Below are 20,409 nucleotides of genomic sequence, written 5' to 3' on the forward strand. Positions count from 1 at the left end.
CTGTCCAACAGATCAGAAACACTTCAAGAAGCTGGCGTGGATGTGTCAGTGATTGCTGTCAGCAGAGGGTTTCACAAACAGAACAACAGATGCTACACTGTAAGGTGCAAACCATGAGTTAGCTGGAAAAACGCGATTCCCAGGTCACAGTGTGATAAGAAGCACCTAAAAGAGCCTGCGGAATTCAGGAAAAAAGGTCTTGCAGACTGTTGTCACCGGGATGGAGAGAGCAAAGTGTGGAGGCCTAAAGGAACTGTCCAAGATTCAAAGCACCCCCCCTCATCCGTGAAACATTGTGGTGGGGGTGTTATGGCTTGAGCATGTACGGATGCCACAGGTACTGGCTCACTTGTCTTCAGTGATGGAGTAACTGCTGATAGCAGCAGCAGAATGAATTCTGACGTATACAGAAGCTTCTTATCGGCTGAAGGTCGAGAAAAATCCTCCAAACACATTGGACGGTGCCCCACCCTACACCAACCACCCTACACCAAGACAATGATCCCAGGCATACTGCTAAAGCAACAAACACGTTTTTCAAAGGCAAAAACATGAAAATTCTTGACTGACCGAGTCATTCACCTGATCTGAATCCAATTTAACGTGCATTTCATATGCTGAAGAGAAAACTTGATGCAACTAGCCCCTGAAACAAGCAGAAGCTGAAGATGACTGCAGTACAGGTCTGGCGGAGCAACACCAGAGAAGATACTCAGCACCTGGTGATGTGTGTGGGTCACAGACTTCAAGCAGTCATTGCGTGCGAAGGATATGCAACAAAGTACTAAACAAGACTCCTTTCATTTGCATACCATTAATATGTCCCAAACATTATGGTGCCCTGAAATGGGGGGCTATGTATAAAACATGCTGTAATGTCTACATGGTGAAACCAAAATGAATATAAATACCCTTCATAAAACGTGAGGAGGTGCACCTGAACTACATTTGAAATTCAAAATTGTGGAGCATAGAGTCAAGGAAAATGTTTTTGGCACAAACATGGAGCTCACTAAATATATATGGAAATGTGCAGAGTGTTGTGCATAAACAAATAGGAATATTTACCAGAGTCAGCCCTGGGGGTTTGGTGGCCCGAAAAGTGCTCCAACATAAATCACACCAACCGCTAAAACTTGAACTGTGCGGCCCAGGGACGGCCGTGGCCCTGCACGGAGCGCTCACGCCGGCGGCCATCTCTGATATTTACCTCGGACACGGAATACGAGGAGCCGGCGACAAATAAATAAAGGAGGAGAGAGACCCGCGTTAATGAGAACAAACGGGAGTGCTCAAAGACTATCCGTGCACTGCGACACCGACCGTCTCCCTCTCTAAGTGTAAAGGCACGGGCGGAGCGAGCGCAGCCTCAGCGCCAGCCCCGGAAAGAGGGCGATTGTTCCCCATATTTAAACTGAACGGTAGTAACCGCAGCCGGAAGCGCGGAGGCCCCTTCGCACCGGGGGACGCGATCCTGGTGGACTGGCTGGTTACGGTAAAGTCTGACGCCGCAGCTGGCCCTCTCACCCGGCCCCTGTGTCAGGCCCGGTGTCAGGCCCGGTGTCAGGCCCGGTGCCAGGCCCAGTGTCAGGCCCAGTGCCAGGCCTGGTGCCAGGCCCGGTGCCAGGCCCGGTGCCAGGCCCAGTGCCAGGCCCAGTGCCAGGCCCGGTGTCGACGGCGGTCAGGGGAACGAACGACCCGGCCCCGAGAGACGGGTTCTGCGCCGCGGGCTCGCTAGCTAAACGGGCGCCAAATTGCCTCCACCGGGGCCCGGCGCAGCCGCCAGCTGCTCGCGCCCCCGGGAGCCGACCGGATATAAAAAAAAGCGCGCTGCGCCCGGCTGGATCACTTGAAAGGCGGCGGCGCGGCTGACGTACCTCTGTCAAGGGCTGCGTCTGACATTTTCGAAAGGTGACATTTAATCATTTTAACATTACGTTCGGAGCACTCTCCCCCCACGGCGCCGAGGAACTCCAGCGCAGTCTGAAAGCAGGAGCGGAAGGCTCGAACTGGAGGACTGTTTTTCCAGCCTTATTTCTCTGAGCGTTTTTTTTCTTTCTCCGTCTTATTTACCGAGTTCTGTTCATTTCCCGGCAACAGCTTCGCGTGGGTAATTACAGCAGCGCGGGGGGGGGGACGGCTTGATTCCGTAATTCTACACAATGGAAAAAAAAAACTCTCGGAAACATTATCCATTCATTTCTCAACCCAACGTGTCATCGCTACAAATAATTATGATGAATTGACGTGGCGCGGCTTTTGCAGCCGTGCTTCCAGTTGTCGCGCTTCCACGACCGTAAACATTCAGCGAGGACAAACAGGGACAATCGGCGAACAACTACATCGTGATCTGACCCATTACTATTGATGAGCCAGTGCAGGAAGAAGGATCTGTTGTTGTTACCCCCCCCCCCCCCCCCGATTAATCATTACGTTCCAGGACCTCGAGGGTGCCAGGATTCGCTCTAGCGCGGTAGTCTCGCAGGACCAGCCAGTGTGTATCAGCGCATGCTGGGCGGAGCCTGGCTCTGGACCGATAATGGTGTGAAATCGCTGGTCCTCGCTCCCTCCTGGACCGGCTCTCTGGACTTATCTCTGCCGAAGGAGCGACACGGGCGGCTGCGCCGTCGCCGATGACCTCGGAAACGTGATAGAAAGTCGAAAAACCGGGACACATAATTTCCAGGCTTTTTTTTCCGCATTCAGGGAAACGAGGATAGCATCCTGGCCAGAGCTCAACATGAACCCAACAGAAGAAAGCAACCGAAGGACAGTGAAATGAACAAAATGAAAGACATGCACCATATATAATAATGAGCTTAAGGATGCCAGCCAAAGAAAGCTTAATAAATTAAACCCGGTGTGAATGAAAGCACAAGGACTGTTTATAAATAAATCTAGACACAAGGCCAGCAGAATAAACAGCACGAGGAATGCCAGCTAAACCAAGTGCGCACCTTGCGTGTGCAAATCATACCGTCCTCCAGTCACGCCCCCTTCACGGGTATCGGCTGCCCGCTGCACAGGACCCGCGTCAGCGAGAGACGGCCCGTAAGCCCCGCCCCCACACGTGATTCGCTGCCATTACGGATCAGCGGCCGCCTGCCGTCAGCGAGAAACACGCTAAATATCCGGCAGCAGTGCAGTATAATGGGTAAGGAACTAGTCTTGTAACCTGAAGGTCGCAGGTTCGATTCCCCGGTAGGGCAAATGCCGTTGTACCCTTGAGCAAGATACTTAACCTGCATTGCTCCAGTATATATCCAGCTGTATAACTGGATACAGTGTACGTCGCTCGGGATAAGAGCGTCTGCTAAATGCCTGTAATGCAATGTAATATCCCTAAACATACCTGTTACGACCAGGTCCAGGGTCAGACTCAAGGGAAATGAGTGGGAAATGGGTAAGGGAAACGTACTGCAAACCAAAGAGTAATTTTATTCCCTATCTGCCTATCCAAATCTAATTGTAAGCTGGCTAGTCTTCAAAGGGTTCTGGGCACAGGGTGGCTTTGAATGCTGAACTTTAGACAGATGACCAATAGTCTGAAACCGACAGTCTGAATAGCATAGCCCCGACGGAGTGTTAAATCTCCACCCAGAGTACCTTCAAAAATAATAAAGGAAAAATAACAAAGCAAAATAACAAACCTGTGTCCCGATGGAAGGATTTGTAGTCCAGCTGGGAACACACTAACCAACCGGAGCACTACACAGTGGGCGGAAGGATAAAACGAGAGAAGAGGTCAAGAACGAGCGAATGGTCAAACACAAAACCCAAACAGCGAACAAAGCGGAGGGGCTAGGCCAGGATCGGAATCGAATACGAGAGCGAATGGTCAGAAACACAAAAACAACGGGGCAAACAAACCAGAAGGGCTGAGGCAAGAATAGGAGTCGAAGGGAACAGGTCAGTGGTCATAACCGAGATCGAATCAGCAAGCAAACGAGAAGGGCTAGACGGGAATCAGAGTCAAACAAAAATAGGGTTAAATATGCAAAGTCAAACAAAGCAATCAGTGTGAACAACCCGCCAACCGCGAGTGCAAAGAGCTCGTCTCCACTGGGGTAACCGAAGACGGAAAACGACCAATCAGATGACGAAACACGAAACGCGCGCGCAGAGACAAAATGTAAACACAAACATACGACAGGGGTCGTAACATACCCATTACGCCATCTGGTGCTTACCCAGTACGCTCGAGTTGAGATAATTTACGCAAATACTTCCAAGATTTAAAAAAAACGCTCACAGAAAAACAAATGCATTGTCACTGCATTTAGCCATCTACGCTTCTAATCTACAACAGTAATTGTTCAGGGAGAGACAAGGGACAAGAGGAGAGGAGAGGAGAGCAAGAAGAATTACAGACAGACAGACAGACAGAGAGAGAGAGAGAAAGAGAGCGAGAGAACGTGATTATGAAGAAATGAGAAAGTGTAATGATATAAACTCTGTTGTGAATTTTGAGTTTGAGTCACAGTGAAGTCATTTACAGCTCGGGAGAACAATTATTTCTTATGACCGTTTCAAATTACTACACACTCCACTGAGTACACGCTGAACGAGAGAGACTTGGTGGTGGGGGGGGGGGCAGGGGGAGACAATAGAAAACAGAATGCAAAATAGAGGTGACAAACAGGGAAGGGCAAGAACAACAGAATAAGCTAAGGAACCAAAACAAGGAACATTTGCAGGAAAAGGATGATCACAGGAAAAAAAAATGCATTCCATTTTCCACTTCTGTATATCAATTAAATTTAACACGGTCCATTGGTGTAATTTGTTGTTATTTTTATTTTAGCGTTTTTGACACTGCCACGAAAACTACACCATGATGCCGGTTACAGATTTATGTGATGTCACGATTGATGACCTAAGTTATACTGTGTGGAGGAGAAGGCCAATACATTCGTATCCAAGCTCTATGAAGATTGCATTTGTAGCAACTGTTTTGGCAAATTGTCAATTAGATCATGGAAAGGAGCCAATATTGAATTTGAAAGGTAAAGCAGGTTTCAAGAAGATAAGCTTGTATTTTTAATTAAAGGACTCCCTGCTGGAAGAAAACTAACTCAAAATGAACAGATTGGTAAATGGTAAATTTATAATCTGTCACATTTGATTTCCATTTCAAAATTGCAGACGCAATGTTGGCCAATGTAAGATGAAGCAATGCACTATGGGGGTGCCGGTCCTCCGGCTCCAAAGCTTTCCTTTTTGGAGGATCGTTTACTGTTGGCGTCGAGGCCTGCGATCTGAATAGTTGTTGATTTGTTTGAAACAGTGGCATTTAGCTAAATGTGGATACATTCATTCAAGTGATTGACCATTGAAAACCACACCCCTGGATTATCTGAATGTGTGTGTGTGTGTGTGTGTGTGTGTATGATGGCCGTGTCATGTGAGCGCGCGTGTGTGTGTGTGTGTATATAAGCATGTGTGTGTGTGTGTGTCTGGGTGTGTGTGCGTATGTGTGTGTTACACAAAGCTGGGGAAAGCCTGAAATAGTAGGCTGAGGGCAGTATCAGTAACCAAGGGCACAAGCCCTGGCCCACAGTCTCCAGCAGCTATGGCACTTTCAGATGAGTGCCGCACGCGACTAAACAAGGGCAGCACCCTCTCTCCACACACGCACGTGTCCCGCCATCTCCATTTCTCCCGTGCGGCCGCAGGGGCCCCCTGGAACCGGTTCCCTCCGGTCTGCGCCCGCCACGCAGCGAGCTCCTGAGTCGTAAGGCCCGTGAGACTACCGTGCGTATGGCCGCTTGGAGCTGGATCAACAGGCTCAGGGCGACACGTTGCGCTTGGGCACGCAGGGGCGTTCTGACAGAACCCCGACCGAGAGCGAACTGGAACGGCCGCGCATTCGATGATGATGACGACCACGATGATGATGATGATGATGAGTCACGACTTGGCACGCTCCGGAATGACCTTCGGTTGAGAGGGGAGCTGTCTGTGCTGCACTGTAAAATAATGAGCAGTTGGGATGTGTGAAGCAATTTGGTGCAGATGGACGTCACAGTTAGCACTTTCTACAGTTTGTTTGTTTTTTTTTTTAAATGCTCTTTCCTCTGTTCTCTCAGTTTTGGAACACACAGTCATAACCGCTGGACACGCTCGTTTCTCCTTGGGTGACGCCACGGCCAATTATGCACACTGCTGGCCACATTCAATACCAGACCTTAGGCTGTATCCACAGTGGCTAAGCACCCTAATACCACCCACCAGCCCAGATAGTGCTAATTGCTGGCTCCTGGAATGGAAAATAATAATGTCCTCACAGTGTGTGTGTGTGTGTGTGTGTATATATAATACAGTTGAGGCCAAGAGTCTACATACACCTCAACTAAAGATATTAAATCTCAGTTTTTCACAACTTCGCACATTTCATGGTACCATACATTTCTTTCGGCAAGTCAGTTAGGGCATCTGCTTTGTTCACATCAGAGATCATTTTAAAACAATCGATTAGAGACAGATTTAAATAGACCTGTGGCTGCAACTAAGGGCCTACATTTAGAGCCACTGCCTTTATGCCCTTGATACCATGGGAAAATCCATCAACTCAGCTAAGACCTCAGAAAAATAATGGGACCACACAGACACTGCATCATTCAGGAAGGAGGCACAAATGAACTTCCAGGGCTGAACGAACTTTGGTCTGAAAGGTTCAACTGATTCCCAAGACAACAACAAAGAAACTGGTGCAGGAGTTGGAGGCATCAGGTACCAAAGTATCTACATCCACCATTATGAGAATCCTACGCTGCCAAGGCATGAAAGGCTATCGCGCAAGGAAGAAGCCCCTACTCCAAGACCGGCATAAAAAAGCCAGAATGAAGTTTGCAGGTGATCACCAGGACGAAGACCTAGCCTTTTGGAGGAGTGTTCTCTGGTCAGATGAAACAAAAATTGAACTGTTTGGCCATAATAATCAGTGCTATGTATGGAGGAAAAAGGGTAAGGCTTTTAATCCGAAGAACACCATCCCAACTGTGAAGCATGGGGGTGGCAGCATCATGTTGTGGGGATGTATTGCTGGAAAAGGGACTGGTGCACTTCAGAAAATAAATGGCATCATGAGGAAGGAGGATTATCTAGAAATACTGAAGCAACACATCAAGACATCGGCTAAAATGTTAAAACATGGTCGCAACTGGGTCTTCCAGCAGGACAATTATCCTAAGCATACCTCCAAAGTTGTAGCAAAATGGCTTGAAGACAACAAAGTGAAAGTATTTGAGTGGCCATCACAAAGCCCTGACCTGAATCCCACAGAATATTTGTGGACTGAACTGAAAAGGCGTGTCTGAGCAAAGAGGCCCACAAACCAGTGGGTGAGTGAGTTACACCAGTTATGTCAGGAGGAATGGGCAAAAATTCCACCAAAGTATTGTGAGAAGCTTGTGGAAGGCTACCCCAAGCGTTTGATTAAAGTTAAGCAATTAAAAGGCAATTCCACCAAACACCAACAAAGTGTTTTTGTTGTTTTGTTGTTTGCTTTTGTTTTTGCTTCTGATCCACTGAAAATCTGATATAGTACATAAAAGCTGAAATAAATGTGTCTATTAGCTTTTATTTTGAAATGACCTCTTATGTAAATAAAGTAGATACCCTAATTGACTTAACACAGGGAATGTATGGTACCATGAAATTTTTGGAGTTGTGAAAAATTGAGTTTGAATGTCTTTAGCCTACGTGTATGTAAACTTTTGGCCTCAACTGTACATTTGCTGGGACATTTTCCTCCATTAATCCAGTTGTTTTCTAAGTCTTTAAGAAACACGGGGAAAAGCTGTTTTTCGGGCATCATTCTACTTCAAAATGGCTCCACGTGCAGTCACTTCTCTGCAAGTACCGGGGCAGCAATTAAAACTTCTAAAGACTTACACATCTTTCATTTTCATTGAAAGCCGGTATTTATTCGCTCTTTGCGTCCCTCTATTTAGTCTTCTTTGTCTTTAAATAATATGAAGCAATTACCACTGTGTCACCTACTGACATTCGCAAGAGAAATTTATAGGACTAATCTGTGGCTCCTGCTTGTTTTCGGTTTTTGCTTCTCCCTAATGCGATACTCTCCCTGACTCTACACTCTGCCCATTTCTCACACTCTTTCGATTCAAACTTTTGGGAGGGAAAAGGAATACAAATGGCCGTGGCAAAAAAAGAAAAGATTAAAATTTGTTACGGAGGGAGAGGGAGGGATTATGCAGTGAGTCATAACGAGATAAATGAAAGTCAAATAAATTCGGGGGGGGGGGGGGGGGCAGATATATACTGAGTGCAGATGAGGAGGATGTGAAAAGCAAAACTGGCAGGAAAATATGGGCCCTACAGGGGGCTCCGTCGGGCGGATCCAGCAGTTTAGTGTCCGAATCAGCACACTTGCCTACTATTGAGTACGTGTTGAGTACACTGGATGAGAAAGTTGTCAAGTAGACAAAATGCTCGTAGTGTACTTAAAGTCCCAGGATTATATATATATAAAATATAATCTAATATATAATATGTTGTCACTGAGTATATTCAGGAGCATACTTTTCAGGAAGTAAACAGCCATGTTGGTCCCATAAATATATGACTCGTGGCTTCACTTTAAAAACAGGACGCAGCTTCACTTACTTCATCTTCCTTCAATAACAACGACAACACGTGAGCATGGGCAGAATGCCTTACGACACTTCCACAGTACGACAGTTTATTGCACACTGCCCATCGTGCCCTAAAGCATAGGCACTGAACAGTAGACAGTATGCTTAGCAGACAGTACATATTTTGAGGTCACAGTAGTTAGTAGTTAGGAGGCAGATTCGAGCAAAACCCTGGAATCAAAACCAGGTCAGCGGCGGCAGCTCTGGCCAGCAGCTCTGGAGGGGCCATGCGAGATTGGCCGAAGCATCAACTGTGGAGGGGAAGGGGGTTTCAGTCGCCAGGACCGCCCGTGTCATGTCACGTAACTGCAACAGGGCCAGCTGCTTGTGAGGTGCGGTACTCTGACGCGGCAGCAGCGCTGCTCGACCAGCAGACCACACCACGGGGCGAAAAGAAGCCGCATTTGTGGGCATTTGAGAGCGGTATAAAAGAAAAAAAAAAAAAAAAACAAGGGTAAAAAATATTGGTTAATAAAATGTCGCCGAGCCACCCGCGCTCTCGCCGAGCCGCGTCGCAAGCTTCCAGCGCTTGTCTGCGACATCACTCTCAGCGTGCGAGAGTGAGAGTCTTTCAGTGTTGGTGTCAATGGCTGCGGGCAAAGTTGTACTTATCTCAGCAGGAATTGAAACGGCAAAGTGTGCAGCCTCCGTTTTGAAGTGCCTAATGTCTAATTGATACCGCTGCTTAATTACAGGCTGCCTGCAGCCGTCCTTAATATTTCTAGAGCCTTGTTTCTCGTTATTATCGGTAAGCTCATAATAATTTAATTTTCCTATTTGAGTTTACTTCCGATTGTTTTACATGCCATCGCATTCAGAACGCCTGGTGAACTGTACACAAACTCATTGTAGAATTTCTTTTAATTACCTCCCACTATCGCCTCGAATTAAAAATGTGGCAACTGCTGGTGCTGCGGGAAACAGCAACATTTCTGCTTGACATAATTGTCCCAGCTTCATTTTGGAACACTTTCTCAACATTTTCATTGGGCGAAAAAGAGAGGCCGGTTTATTTGCACCCGCTCAACACACGCAAGCGATCCGCAGCAAGAAAACACAAATCTGATCAAATCAGAGAGGTAAGCGGACATTTCTACAATAACTGATAAACTGCATGACAAAAAGACTGTTGTTTTTTTTTGACAGTCGGCACAACCAGCCACAGACTCTTTATCGGGCGACAGTGTAATATAACGGCTAGGGAACGTGGCTCTTAACTCAAAGGCTGTTTGAATCATTCCCAGCTGGGGTGCTGCTGCCGTACCCTTGAGCGAGGTACTTAACCCGAATTACTTCATAAAATATCCAGCTGTATAAATGGATGGTATGTGGGAAAAATGTAACCATTGACTGGCTGGGTAAGAGCACCTGCTAAATGGCAAATTTATTTATTTGTCTGTTTATTGTATTATTTTTGCTGCTGGGGGAAATGGCTTTTACGAGGTTTCATTATTAATAATACCATATCTCTACTTAATTATCATTAAAGAGTTGTTGATAGTCTCACAGTGCTCTTTGATTATCATAATTTGGTTTATTTATCGTTTAATTCTTCTTGTACAATGGCAGCATTCAGGAGAATGCAGGTTTTCAGATTTTATTTTTATATAGTTCCCTTAGAAAAACAATAAAATAGGGATCACAGGTAAATAATTTAAACTTTATAATGCATTTACAGGTGGAACAGTATATATGGAGTCACTGATACAATGGCTTCAGCTCTAAATAAATTGCTCAGCCACTCAATTCAGTTCAGTTATCAGGAAGGTTTGCCTGTTTTCTCCAGAGGCAAACTGGTAAGAGGGAACTGCAGATAAGGAAGCCGTCGCTTGGTTAAAAATATTTCTGCCTGACGGAACCTGCCGGCATCTTTTCATCTCTTAGGTGTGAAATACAGACGCAGTGAACCTTTAAACACCAACTGACAAGAAGTGAAAACGCGAGCTCGGGTGCGCGCCGAAATGCTGTGGCACGCGTTCCTCACTCTTTTAACCCCACTAGCCCTGTCGTTCAGCCATGATGGGTCTACAGGACAGCCGAAAATGCGTACTGGGACCCTGGTGGCGGGACAGAGCCCGGTGCTTCAGAAAGGGGAGCGTATCTATGTTTCCAGGGTCCTATGTTTCCAGGGTCCTATGTTCCCAGGGTCCTATGTTCCCAGGGTCCTATATTTCCAGGGTCCTATATTCCCAGGGCCCTATATGCCCAGGGCCCTATGTTTCCAGGGTCCTATATTCCCAGGGTCCTATGTTTCCAGGGTCCTATATTCCCAGGGTCCTATGTTTCCAGGGTCCTATATTCCCAGGGTCCTATGTTCCCAGGGTCCTATATTCCCAGGGTCCTATGTTTCCAGGGTCCTATATTCCCAGGGTCCTATGTTCCCAGGGTCCTATATTCCCAGGGTCCTATGTTCCCAGGGTCCTATATTCCCAGGGTCCTATGTTCCCAGGGTCCTATGTTCCCAGGGTCCTATGTTCCAGGGTCCTATATTCCCACCCCCCCAGGGTCCTATGTTCCCAGGGTCCTATATTCCCAGGGTCCTATGTTCCCAGGGTCCTATATTCCCAGGGTCCTATGTTCCCAGGGTCCTATGTTCCCAGGGTCCTATGTTTCCAGGGTCCTATATTCCCAGTGTCCTATGTTTCCAGGGTCCTATGTTCTAATGACCCTGTGTGTAATATCACACGTGTTGATTACGGCGTTGTCGCCCTTTTTAGTACAGTCTGTCTTGATTGACAATTCATTTATTCAGTAGGTGAGAGTATACGGCTTTCTAACGATGTATAACATGTCTATTTTTGCTTTTGGAATAGTGTTTTATATCTCATCGTAACTGAAGGTTTTCTCATCATCGCATACACTTACGAATTCACCCTGTGGTAGCAGTAAGACACTGCATCTGACGAAACGTTGTGAACAATTTTTCCTAATTTCTTGGAAAATGCTATTATTATTGAGGACTTCTGAGCATAGCTGAGCCATTTGTTTGCTGATAGACCGAACTGACATCGTTTTCTGGAGTAAGACAGAAAATCATTGATTTGCTGTCTCTGTCTCTATCTACTGAACACAGATACGATTTCATGTAGAGCTGGGGAACACGAGACCCTTTGTCATGTTCCCATTATGTGCCATATAAATCTGGGGAACATAGGACCCTGGGAATATAGGAATGACCCCTCAGAAAGTCCTGTGAGAGCTCCCATTCATGCACAGACCCGATGCTGCTTTTCGATTTTCAGCTGAGGCAAACCGCTGCCTTTATTTGGCTGCGACACAATGACTCAGTGTGACCTTATGAATTGGAAACAGATTATTCTTTCCCAATAACGATGGCTTCCAAAGGATCCCCCCCACCCCCACTCTCTCCCCAGCCCCTACTGTATCTCTCAAGGTTTTATGCTAATATGTACCTGTGTTGTGTCGTCGGCTGGCCAAGATTAAACCAGAAATAACGCACGTAAAAAACACACTCTGAACAAATCGCACACGCACTAATCTTACAAGTACAGTATCACTTAATGGCACACTGGGGCCTGGTTCAAGTGTTGTAAACCAATACGAGATTGGATCAGGTAGCATGGCACCAGACACTGAGATCCAAAAGATTCAATGTGCTGTTGCTACGTTGCTTTCAGTCATATTGCAGTCATATTCTACTGACATGGACAACAACTAAAATAATCCAAAAAAATCATGTTCAGAGTTAAAAATGAATGAACAGTGAAGAATGGTCATGTGTATGTACTCCATATGTCACCATTCACCCTTTTAAAACATTTTGTTCATTAACTGCTTGACACAGTCCCCATGCCAAAAAGGGACTTCAAGTATTTACCTTGTATCTAGAATACACTCCACGTCTCCACATACTGTATGTCACAAGTGTGACACTCACTTCTGAATGTCTTACATACACAATAAAACACTGTCTGCCCATCTTAACACTTTGTTTTCGTCGCCTACTAAATCTACACCGCCGAAGGTGACTTACACGCCGTATATTTTACATACGGCTTCAACAGCTGGCTTTTTCAAGGATGCAATTAAAGCGAGAACCTTGCTTCAAGGTACGCCGACTGCATTTGTGTCTTTTTGCACAACTGCCAAAACCCCAAGTAATTTCATACGATCGGTATCCACAGTAACGTCACCACTTAAATTCCGTCTAACAGCCACTGCTGGGACACGCAATTTCTCTTCAGCTTTTTTTTTGTGTATTTATAGCACTGCACTCAATTTATTGGGCTCAGGAAGGGTCTTTAACTAGCTACTATACGCCGGCTACCGGGAAACCCGGATCACATTAAACAGTTAATTAATAAACACTACCTACTGTCCCATGACAACGCACTGAGCCACATTAAAGCCTCGTTTCCTCAGTCTCCACGGGCAGAGTGACTTCATTACACCGCATCGCTTCAGTGATCAAGTGCGGCATTACATCAACAAATCATCGGCCCGGGTAATAGATCATCCCCGTTACGCGTCCCACGCTCCGGGCCATTATAACCGCCAGGATTTTGACATTGATGGACTATCATTGATCAATTTCCTCGGCTTTAGTGCGGGCCCGACCTGCACCGCTCTGACCCTCCGCTTAGCCGAGTCTGCACAGATAAGGTTTTTTACTTTCGCACTCATTTTCGGTGGCCAGGCACGACAGTCACCCTTTCGCAGAAGGACACCCAGTCATCGCGGGCCGCTGTAATAATTTTCTGTACCGTTTCCATTATTGTTAGGCTATTTAACGGCGCGGGTCCCACCCAGCTCCCGCTGACTCATCCGTTTCTGTTACTTCTTCTGACTTTTCTTTCACCTTTTCTTCAAACCACTTTTCTTTTTTACTCCGGCCCGACCATTCCTTCCCTCTTTCTCCGCTCCCCCAATTTTCGTTGTGCGGAAGCCTTGAGGTCTCGCCCCATTAGCTGCCCATCATGACCCTACCCTTACCTCCACCCCACAAAAAAAAAACAGAATAAAATCTGATTTCGGTTTTTTTTTTAATGCAGCAATTACATGCCCTCAGTGCTGCTCCGTGCTCTATGGAGGATTCAGTCCTTTGAGCTAAACGTTCCAACGACTCCTTCAACTAATCAAGCCGCGGAAGATTTAACGGTGCTTGATCCAGCGTAATGACTCTTAATACAAGTGTCAGCACCATGCTACATTAGCTCCCCCCCCCCCCTTTAAGAGATAGGGCCTACGCAACAGGGCACTTAACAGGTTGGTACCAAATTGGAATGAATATTTTTCCCGCTAATATCTCTGCAACAAGCCGACATTAAAATTTCCCCACCGAAGCCGAATTGGCTGGTGCGGTCGTACCAGCGCAGTCCATTCCTACCCGCTCTAAGCTGCCAATTCCCCCCCCCATCCCACAGACACACACACACACACACAAGGGGCAAGTGGGGGTCCCTGAAATTAAGCAACGCTTAGCTTTGACGCACACAGATCTGGGAGATTCATTTGAGTACGGGAAATCCAGAGTAAAAACTTTTGTTTCTTTAATCCGCTTCACTGTTGGAAAAAAAAGCCCATTTCCCTGTAGTGTGTGCATTTCACCCGTGGCTATGCTGGCATAGTTTCCTGCTGCTGAGCTTCTTTTGTGTCCCATGGCGTAGGCTGGATTTTTATTTTCCACAGCTATCAGGCTCCTACTGCACTATCTTTCAGCGAGTACTTCAGGGGTCTGTGGGCTCTTCTCCACTCTCTCTTCTCTCCATTCCTCATTCCCCCCCCCCCCCCCCCTTTCGGCTGGATAGTACCAACGTCCTATATCTCCTTCCCCGCATATCTGTACCAGGAACGTTGACACTGGGATACTACACCAGGGGTGCCAAACTAAAATCCAGGAAGGCCGCAGCGTTTCCACACTTTCCTTCCGGTTTCCTTTCAAATCAGCAGCCAACGCGACGAAACGCTGTGGACAGCAGACCCCCTCCCCACCCCCGGACTGAGTCCAACCCCCACCCCCGGGGACCGGAGTGTCCAACCCCCCCACCGCGGGACTGGAGTTCCACGCCCCCCACGCCCTCTTAAACATCCGCCTACGTCTCCGAACGCCCGCCACAGACCCAGAGGCCCAGCTCCCAGGAGGCATGCTGGGCCCGCTTTCCCCCGATTCAGCGTTATCTCAGCCAACGCCCGATAGCGCTGCGATTCGTTAGCGCTGCGAATCGTTAGCGTCTGCTGTCCTCCGAAGTCCGGGCCCTTATAGTACGGTCTCAGCGCACGCGGATGAACGGGTTCGGCTCGCTAAGACTCGCCAAGTCTTCGTTCCTGGTTTCGAGGAGGGGTTTTTTCCCCACTCGTCCCTTCAACAGGAAATTCGTCTATCTGTATTACAGTATGCAAGGTGTCCCCACAGGACAGCCCGTGTGATGTTTGCGTGACTGGAGACGTTAAACCTCTGGTGGCAGCCTGGCTGTTTGCAGCTGCGTAAAAAAAAATTAAACATTGATGGACTGGCTGAACGTTCACCTTGCACCACACCCTCCTCTCTCTCTCTCTCTCTCTCTCTCTCTCGGTCCCACACCTTATTGTCAGTCTCCCTCCGTTTCGTGAACTCTTACCATCTAAACGGCACCGGGGCCGACGTTACACCCATTACCTCCCCTCTCCGCTTCTGTCCCACGCCTCTTTCAATCAGAGGCCATTTCTTTTTTTTTTGGCGCGACAATCTGTCGACAGAGCCCCGAGAAGCCCGCGCATGGGGAAGACGGCACCGTGACGAATCGCACGGAGATGAGAACAAACGGGACGGACGCTACGCAACGCATCTGAGTGAATAAACTGTTATTATGAGCTACTGAGGGACGATAATCGTGGGGGGGGCAAATAGTCCTCCGAGGCGGGTGCTAGCGCTCCAGCGGCTGCAGCCCTGCCCCCCTGTCCTCACTCACTCAGGCGGAGCACCCCGTACCCCCCAAAAAAGCTGAGCCAGACCCCCGGTCTCAGGACAGTCGGAGAGTAATGTTCACTGTGTGAACTGGACATAACGTGTTCGTGGCTATGAATAAAAAATGAGTATTGCATTTTATCGAACCTGCGTTTTTTAGTTCCAATGACCTTTCGGTATGCACTTATTGTATGTCGCTTTGGATAAAAGCGTCTGCCAAATGTAATGTACAGTAAAGGACAGAGAGGCTTGCTTTGAGGACATGCATTATGCTGCAACACACTGCGAATATATGGACTTTTATGGAAAATATATTAATACAATAAATATATTTTCACAGCAGTGCATTTTTATATATATTTTTTAATATATTCCATTCCATTTCTCTAAGAGTCTCCCTGTATTCCCTTTCTTATTTGGCATTTCTATAGTGCAATATTGCATGTAAAGTCCATTAACTTGTAGCGTGGTTTGGGGGTACTAGAAAATCCCTCCCTCCCAACATGAGCACACTAACTGTCGGGCTGGACTGGCGTGGATATCTGGAGCGCTCTGCCTCCTACTTTTCTGCTATTGTCAAAATGGGTATTCCCTCGGTCATGTGTGTTAGCACATGCCATCATGGCAACGCCCACCGGGTGAACACACAAGCGCACACACACATCCTCTGTCCTGTGCTTGAGTGTGGGCACCTCGATCAACCGCCACAGTCGCCGATCGAAGCAAGAAGTTCGGGGGAACATCCTGCTGAATGGCGCCCTCCCTCTCTGGGCGACGCCAAGGCCAGCTGGGCGTCATCCTCCTGGACTCTGTCACTGCTGCCACTGGAATCATCTGGTCTAAGGTTGGAGTTACAGTTTTGATTTTGGGGAAGGGGGAGGGACGGTCAGAGATTATGATTGCCAACTTGAGGGGGGTGGGGGGGGGGGTTGTGATATGATTTATTCTGAGGGGGCGCAGGGCACTTTTCGGAGAGAGGGCTGAGCACCCCCAGGCTTCCCTGTGATTTCAACAACGATCAGGTCAGGCTGCGTACATACCTTCGGGAGTGCCAGTTTAATAATGACAAATGCCTTAGCTGAGAAGCTATAGAGAAGCCTCGATATCGAGACATTGTGTCATCAATTTTAATTTGAATTGTATTTGCTTAGCATCCATTAACAGTGGCAGAGTCGTGGGGGAGCCGGAGGGGCACAGCACACAGGCAGAGGGTGCAGAAGAGCCACGCCCCGACTGGGGACTGAGGTGTCACTCAATCGCTGGTGGCGCGCACATTCACACGCCGGGCAGAGCAGAGAACCCGGGAACAACCCCCGAAGGAAGAAAGGCACGGAGACAAAGCCCGATTCAAACGCCCCGACCGCGGAGCCGCGTGGAAAGAGCGCCCCCCGCAGCACCAACCGCGCCACTCCAGCGCTGATTTATGTTGCGGTGAATCTATAGGTTATCCACTCTTAACCTTGCTGGTATTCCTCAATCACGCCATGATGTCAAATAGAGAGACACGCGCGCGCGCGCACACACACACACACACACACACACACACTAATGACATCATTGCCACCATAGTGCCACTGCAGTGCACACACAAACACACTGTGACAGGGGAGGCACTCGCACACAAACTAATTAACCCCCGTGCATATGCATGAAAAATTGACGGAGCAGAATAGCTAATTCAGCAGGCTGTCACAGCGAATGTGCCTGCACTGACGCGGTCACAAACTTGGTCGTCTCACAGTTCACTCACATGCACACACTGACAGTTACACGGACACACAAACAACTTCGGCACCCAACCTTGCGTGCACGCATTATATTATAGCATCACTAAGCACATTAAGAGCAAGAACCGCGCAGAGGTGACGGTATGGATAGTTGTGTGGCGTGATACGCCTACATTGATGAAAGGTCAACAAACACATGGGGAACTGAGTGTGGAAAAACTGAGAGAACGTATTGCGCCAGAACCCAAACCGTTCACAAAAAAATCTTTCTCGCGCTCTATTGCATGACGTACTACCATCTGCACGTTCAGGACAGATCTATACATACATTGTTCACATTCACAAGGACTTTTCACACAGCCGAATTGCACAATGCTAGAAGGGGCTAAAATACTGTACATCATGCTAAGTTCGTTTCGAACGATTGACAAGTGTCACTTAAAATATCAAGCATGCATGGCATTTACATTTGAGATTCTTACCTGTGCGGGCAAAGATCAGCAGAAAAACGACGGAAAGCGAAGCGTAGTAGTTCCATACGGTGAATGATGCCATTATCGCAAATATGTATTGCCTGTTTCTCCTCTTCGGAACAGAATAACGGGCACTGAGCGGTTCACCTATGTATTCAGTCTACGTCGCCTGTTTAAAATCCAGGACTCTCGATTCCTTGTCAATTACATACTAATATTCGCACGCGCATGTACAATAACTGACTTAACTGAAAGCAAATTAAAGGTTCTGCTGGGTTTCTCTCCTACTTTAGAATGTTACTTTAAAACGCTAGAAGGGGGAGGGCTTCGGGTATGAGATTTCGGCCAGTGGTGTCTAGCTGTGTGCGAATAGAGGCGTGGATAGCGTGAAATAAATGGCTGGATTTAGGTGCCAATTTAAAGGGAAGTACTTAAATTCTACTGCTGGCTTCCATTAATTTCGTCGCTTACTTCTAATTACGATTTATCAGACCTGTCGGTCCCTTAATGGTATATACACAAAGTAATATGCGCTGTGTTTAGTTATATTCATAAATCAAAAATTCAAGAGTTATTAAGAGGGCGACTGTGTCTCGTTCTCTCTACCCACACTCATCACAATTTCCTCACGAATGTTAATTGGTACGGAAGGGAACTGTCTCCATCAGAGCATAGCTAGAATCACAAGCGAAGAGAAAAACAGTATGCCTTTGCCTGCGAGGATGCAGTTTAAAATAATATCCAATACTTAAATCCTCGCGTTTTTAAAGTTTTTCAGAAAGCTAGCGTCACGATATGCAAACAACGTTCCTGACATGCATAACGGTTCACATTACATGGGAAATTCTGGACGTGGGATGCGAGCACAGTTCAACAGATAAATCAACCTTCCATCTCACCCGCTCAACCTGGGCTCATCAACACTGGTCCCAGAGAGCCAAAAGGTCCGCAGGTTCACATTATTACTCAGTGCCTAATCGAGGTTGAGTAGTTAACTCACCTAACAATAATCTATTGGAATTTAATTTATTGTTGGTTTTAATGAGAAAACGGAAACCGTGTGGGTCTTTGGGACTGGAATCAGGAACCCCTGCCCGTCAAACGGGGTCCAGAATTCTGCTGGTTCCTCCTTTTGAATTCAGATTTTTTTAACAGTCAGTGAATACACATTCATAGATTTTAATTCATATGTGCTTTGTCTTCCAGCGCTTCATTTTACAGAAATATTTGTTTGTTCAGTGATCAAGTTCACAAAATCAGCAGGAACCAAGTTATTTTACCTTTCAGACTATCAATGAATCATTTTTTAAAAGCCCACTTATTTTTAAAGGTATAATTGCCATATAGCTCATTAAAGAAAATGAAATATTGTCTGACAACTGGTTTAAAGCCCTGAAATTAATATTGACTATGAACTCTTGGTAACATGCATATGCTATTTGTTTTCATAATGTAAAAATAATTACTTAATATCTATTTGGGGTGAATCATTCCTCATTAGATGTGAAATCTGTCTCATTAAGAACCATTGGCAGCTCATTAGTGTTCAGAAACTGAATTTACAGTTGTAGTGCAAACACTGGTGAAGTCAGAGGATATCTCAGATTTAGACATTTCACACAGTGAGATGCAGCGCAGTGACATGCATATTACAAACATCTTGAACACTTGGGGTTTTGGTCAGTGATGTGGTAAAATGACTGTTTCTTACACGTTAATGAATTTCAAGCTTTTTGAGAACATTACACAAATGCAGAGTTATTTAAACAGGCCTTGCCGTTGCCTTGTTTTCCATCTTTTCGATTTATCAGATTTTCCTCAGTCTGTTGCCAGGGTTCAGTGAACATTAATAATGTTATGATGAACGCAAAACTGGAGACAAAATTTATATTTGCTACAAGAATATTTATTACACACATAGTGCTTTTTCCATGGGCTGGAACAGGCTGTACCAGGCATAGGAACAGGTCTCAAAAAGCAAAGTGTCTGCTGTCTTTCGTTTTACCTCTGCACCACACCCACGGGCCCTTCGGCCTTCTTCGCTGGGTGAGAGGGGTGCGCTCAGGCCGTAGCACACCAACGTTCGGCTCTGGCTGTAATGCTTAGAGCAGCGGTCTCCAACCCTGGTCCTGGAGAGCTACAGGGTCTGCTGGTTTTTGTTTTCACCATAAAATCAGCACCCAGTTGAGACCCAAGACACCAGGTGAGTTGAGTTAACTGTGTAATCAACTGCTCTAATTGATTCATGAAGTGCAGAGTCACTGTGAAAGCCAGCAGACCCTGTATCTCTCCAGGACCAGGGTTGGAGACCACTGGGTTAGACTGCAGTCTGAGCGGTGTAACGTCAAAAAAGGTCCCGAGGAGACGCATGACCCACTTCCTGTTTCCTGGATGCGGACACCTCACTGAAGAGGCGCACCAATGGGTGCCCGTTTTGGGCATTGGCACAAGTGTTGTCGAAACACTCCGAGGCCATGTCGAAGCACCCCCTCCCCCCCCTCAATAAACTCAGTTTTATTCTAAATCGGCCAATTTGCCTTCCTTTTTCTGCTCTGGCTCCTGAGCACAGAACAGGAAAAGCCTACCGAAAAACTTCCAACAGTGTCTTGGCTGATAATGAACACGCTCTACCAGTACAGTGTGTA

General features: G+C 46.9%; 1 protein-coding gene across 1 annotated transcript in view; it reads right to left on the bottom strand.

Moving 5' to 3' along the window:
* Nucleotides 1–18,272, bottom strand: part of LOC135260412 (cell adhesion molecule 4-like) — a 66,475-nt gene extending 48,203 nt beyond the window's left edge. The window contains exon 1 of the mRNA XM_064345625.1: nucleotides 17,774–18,272. Within this exon, the coding sequence (XP_064201695.1) occupies nucleotides 17,774–17,846 (73 nt within the window). The 5' untranslated portion in view covers nucleotides 17,847–18,272. The remainder of the gene's footprint in view (nucleotides 1–17,773) is intronic.
* Nucleotides 18,273–20,409: the final 2,137 nt, after the last annotated feature.

This window comes from Anguilla rostrata, chromosome 8, assembly GCF_018555375.3.
Source record: "Anguilla rostrata isolate EN2019 chromosome 8, ASM1855537v3, whole genome shotgun sequence".
NCBI lineage: Eukaryota > Metazoa > Chordata > Actinopteri > Anguilliformes > Anguillidae > Anguilla > Anguilla rostrata.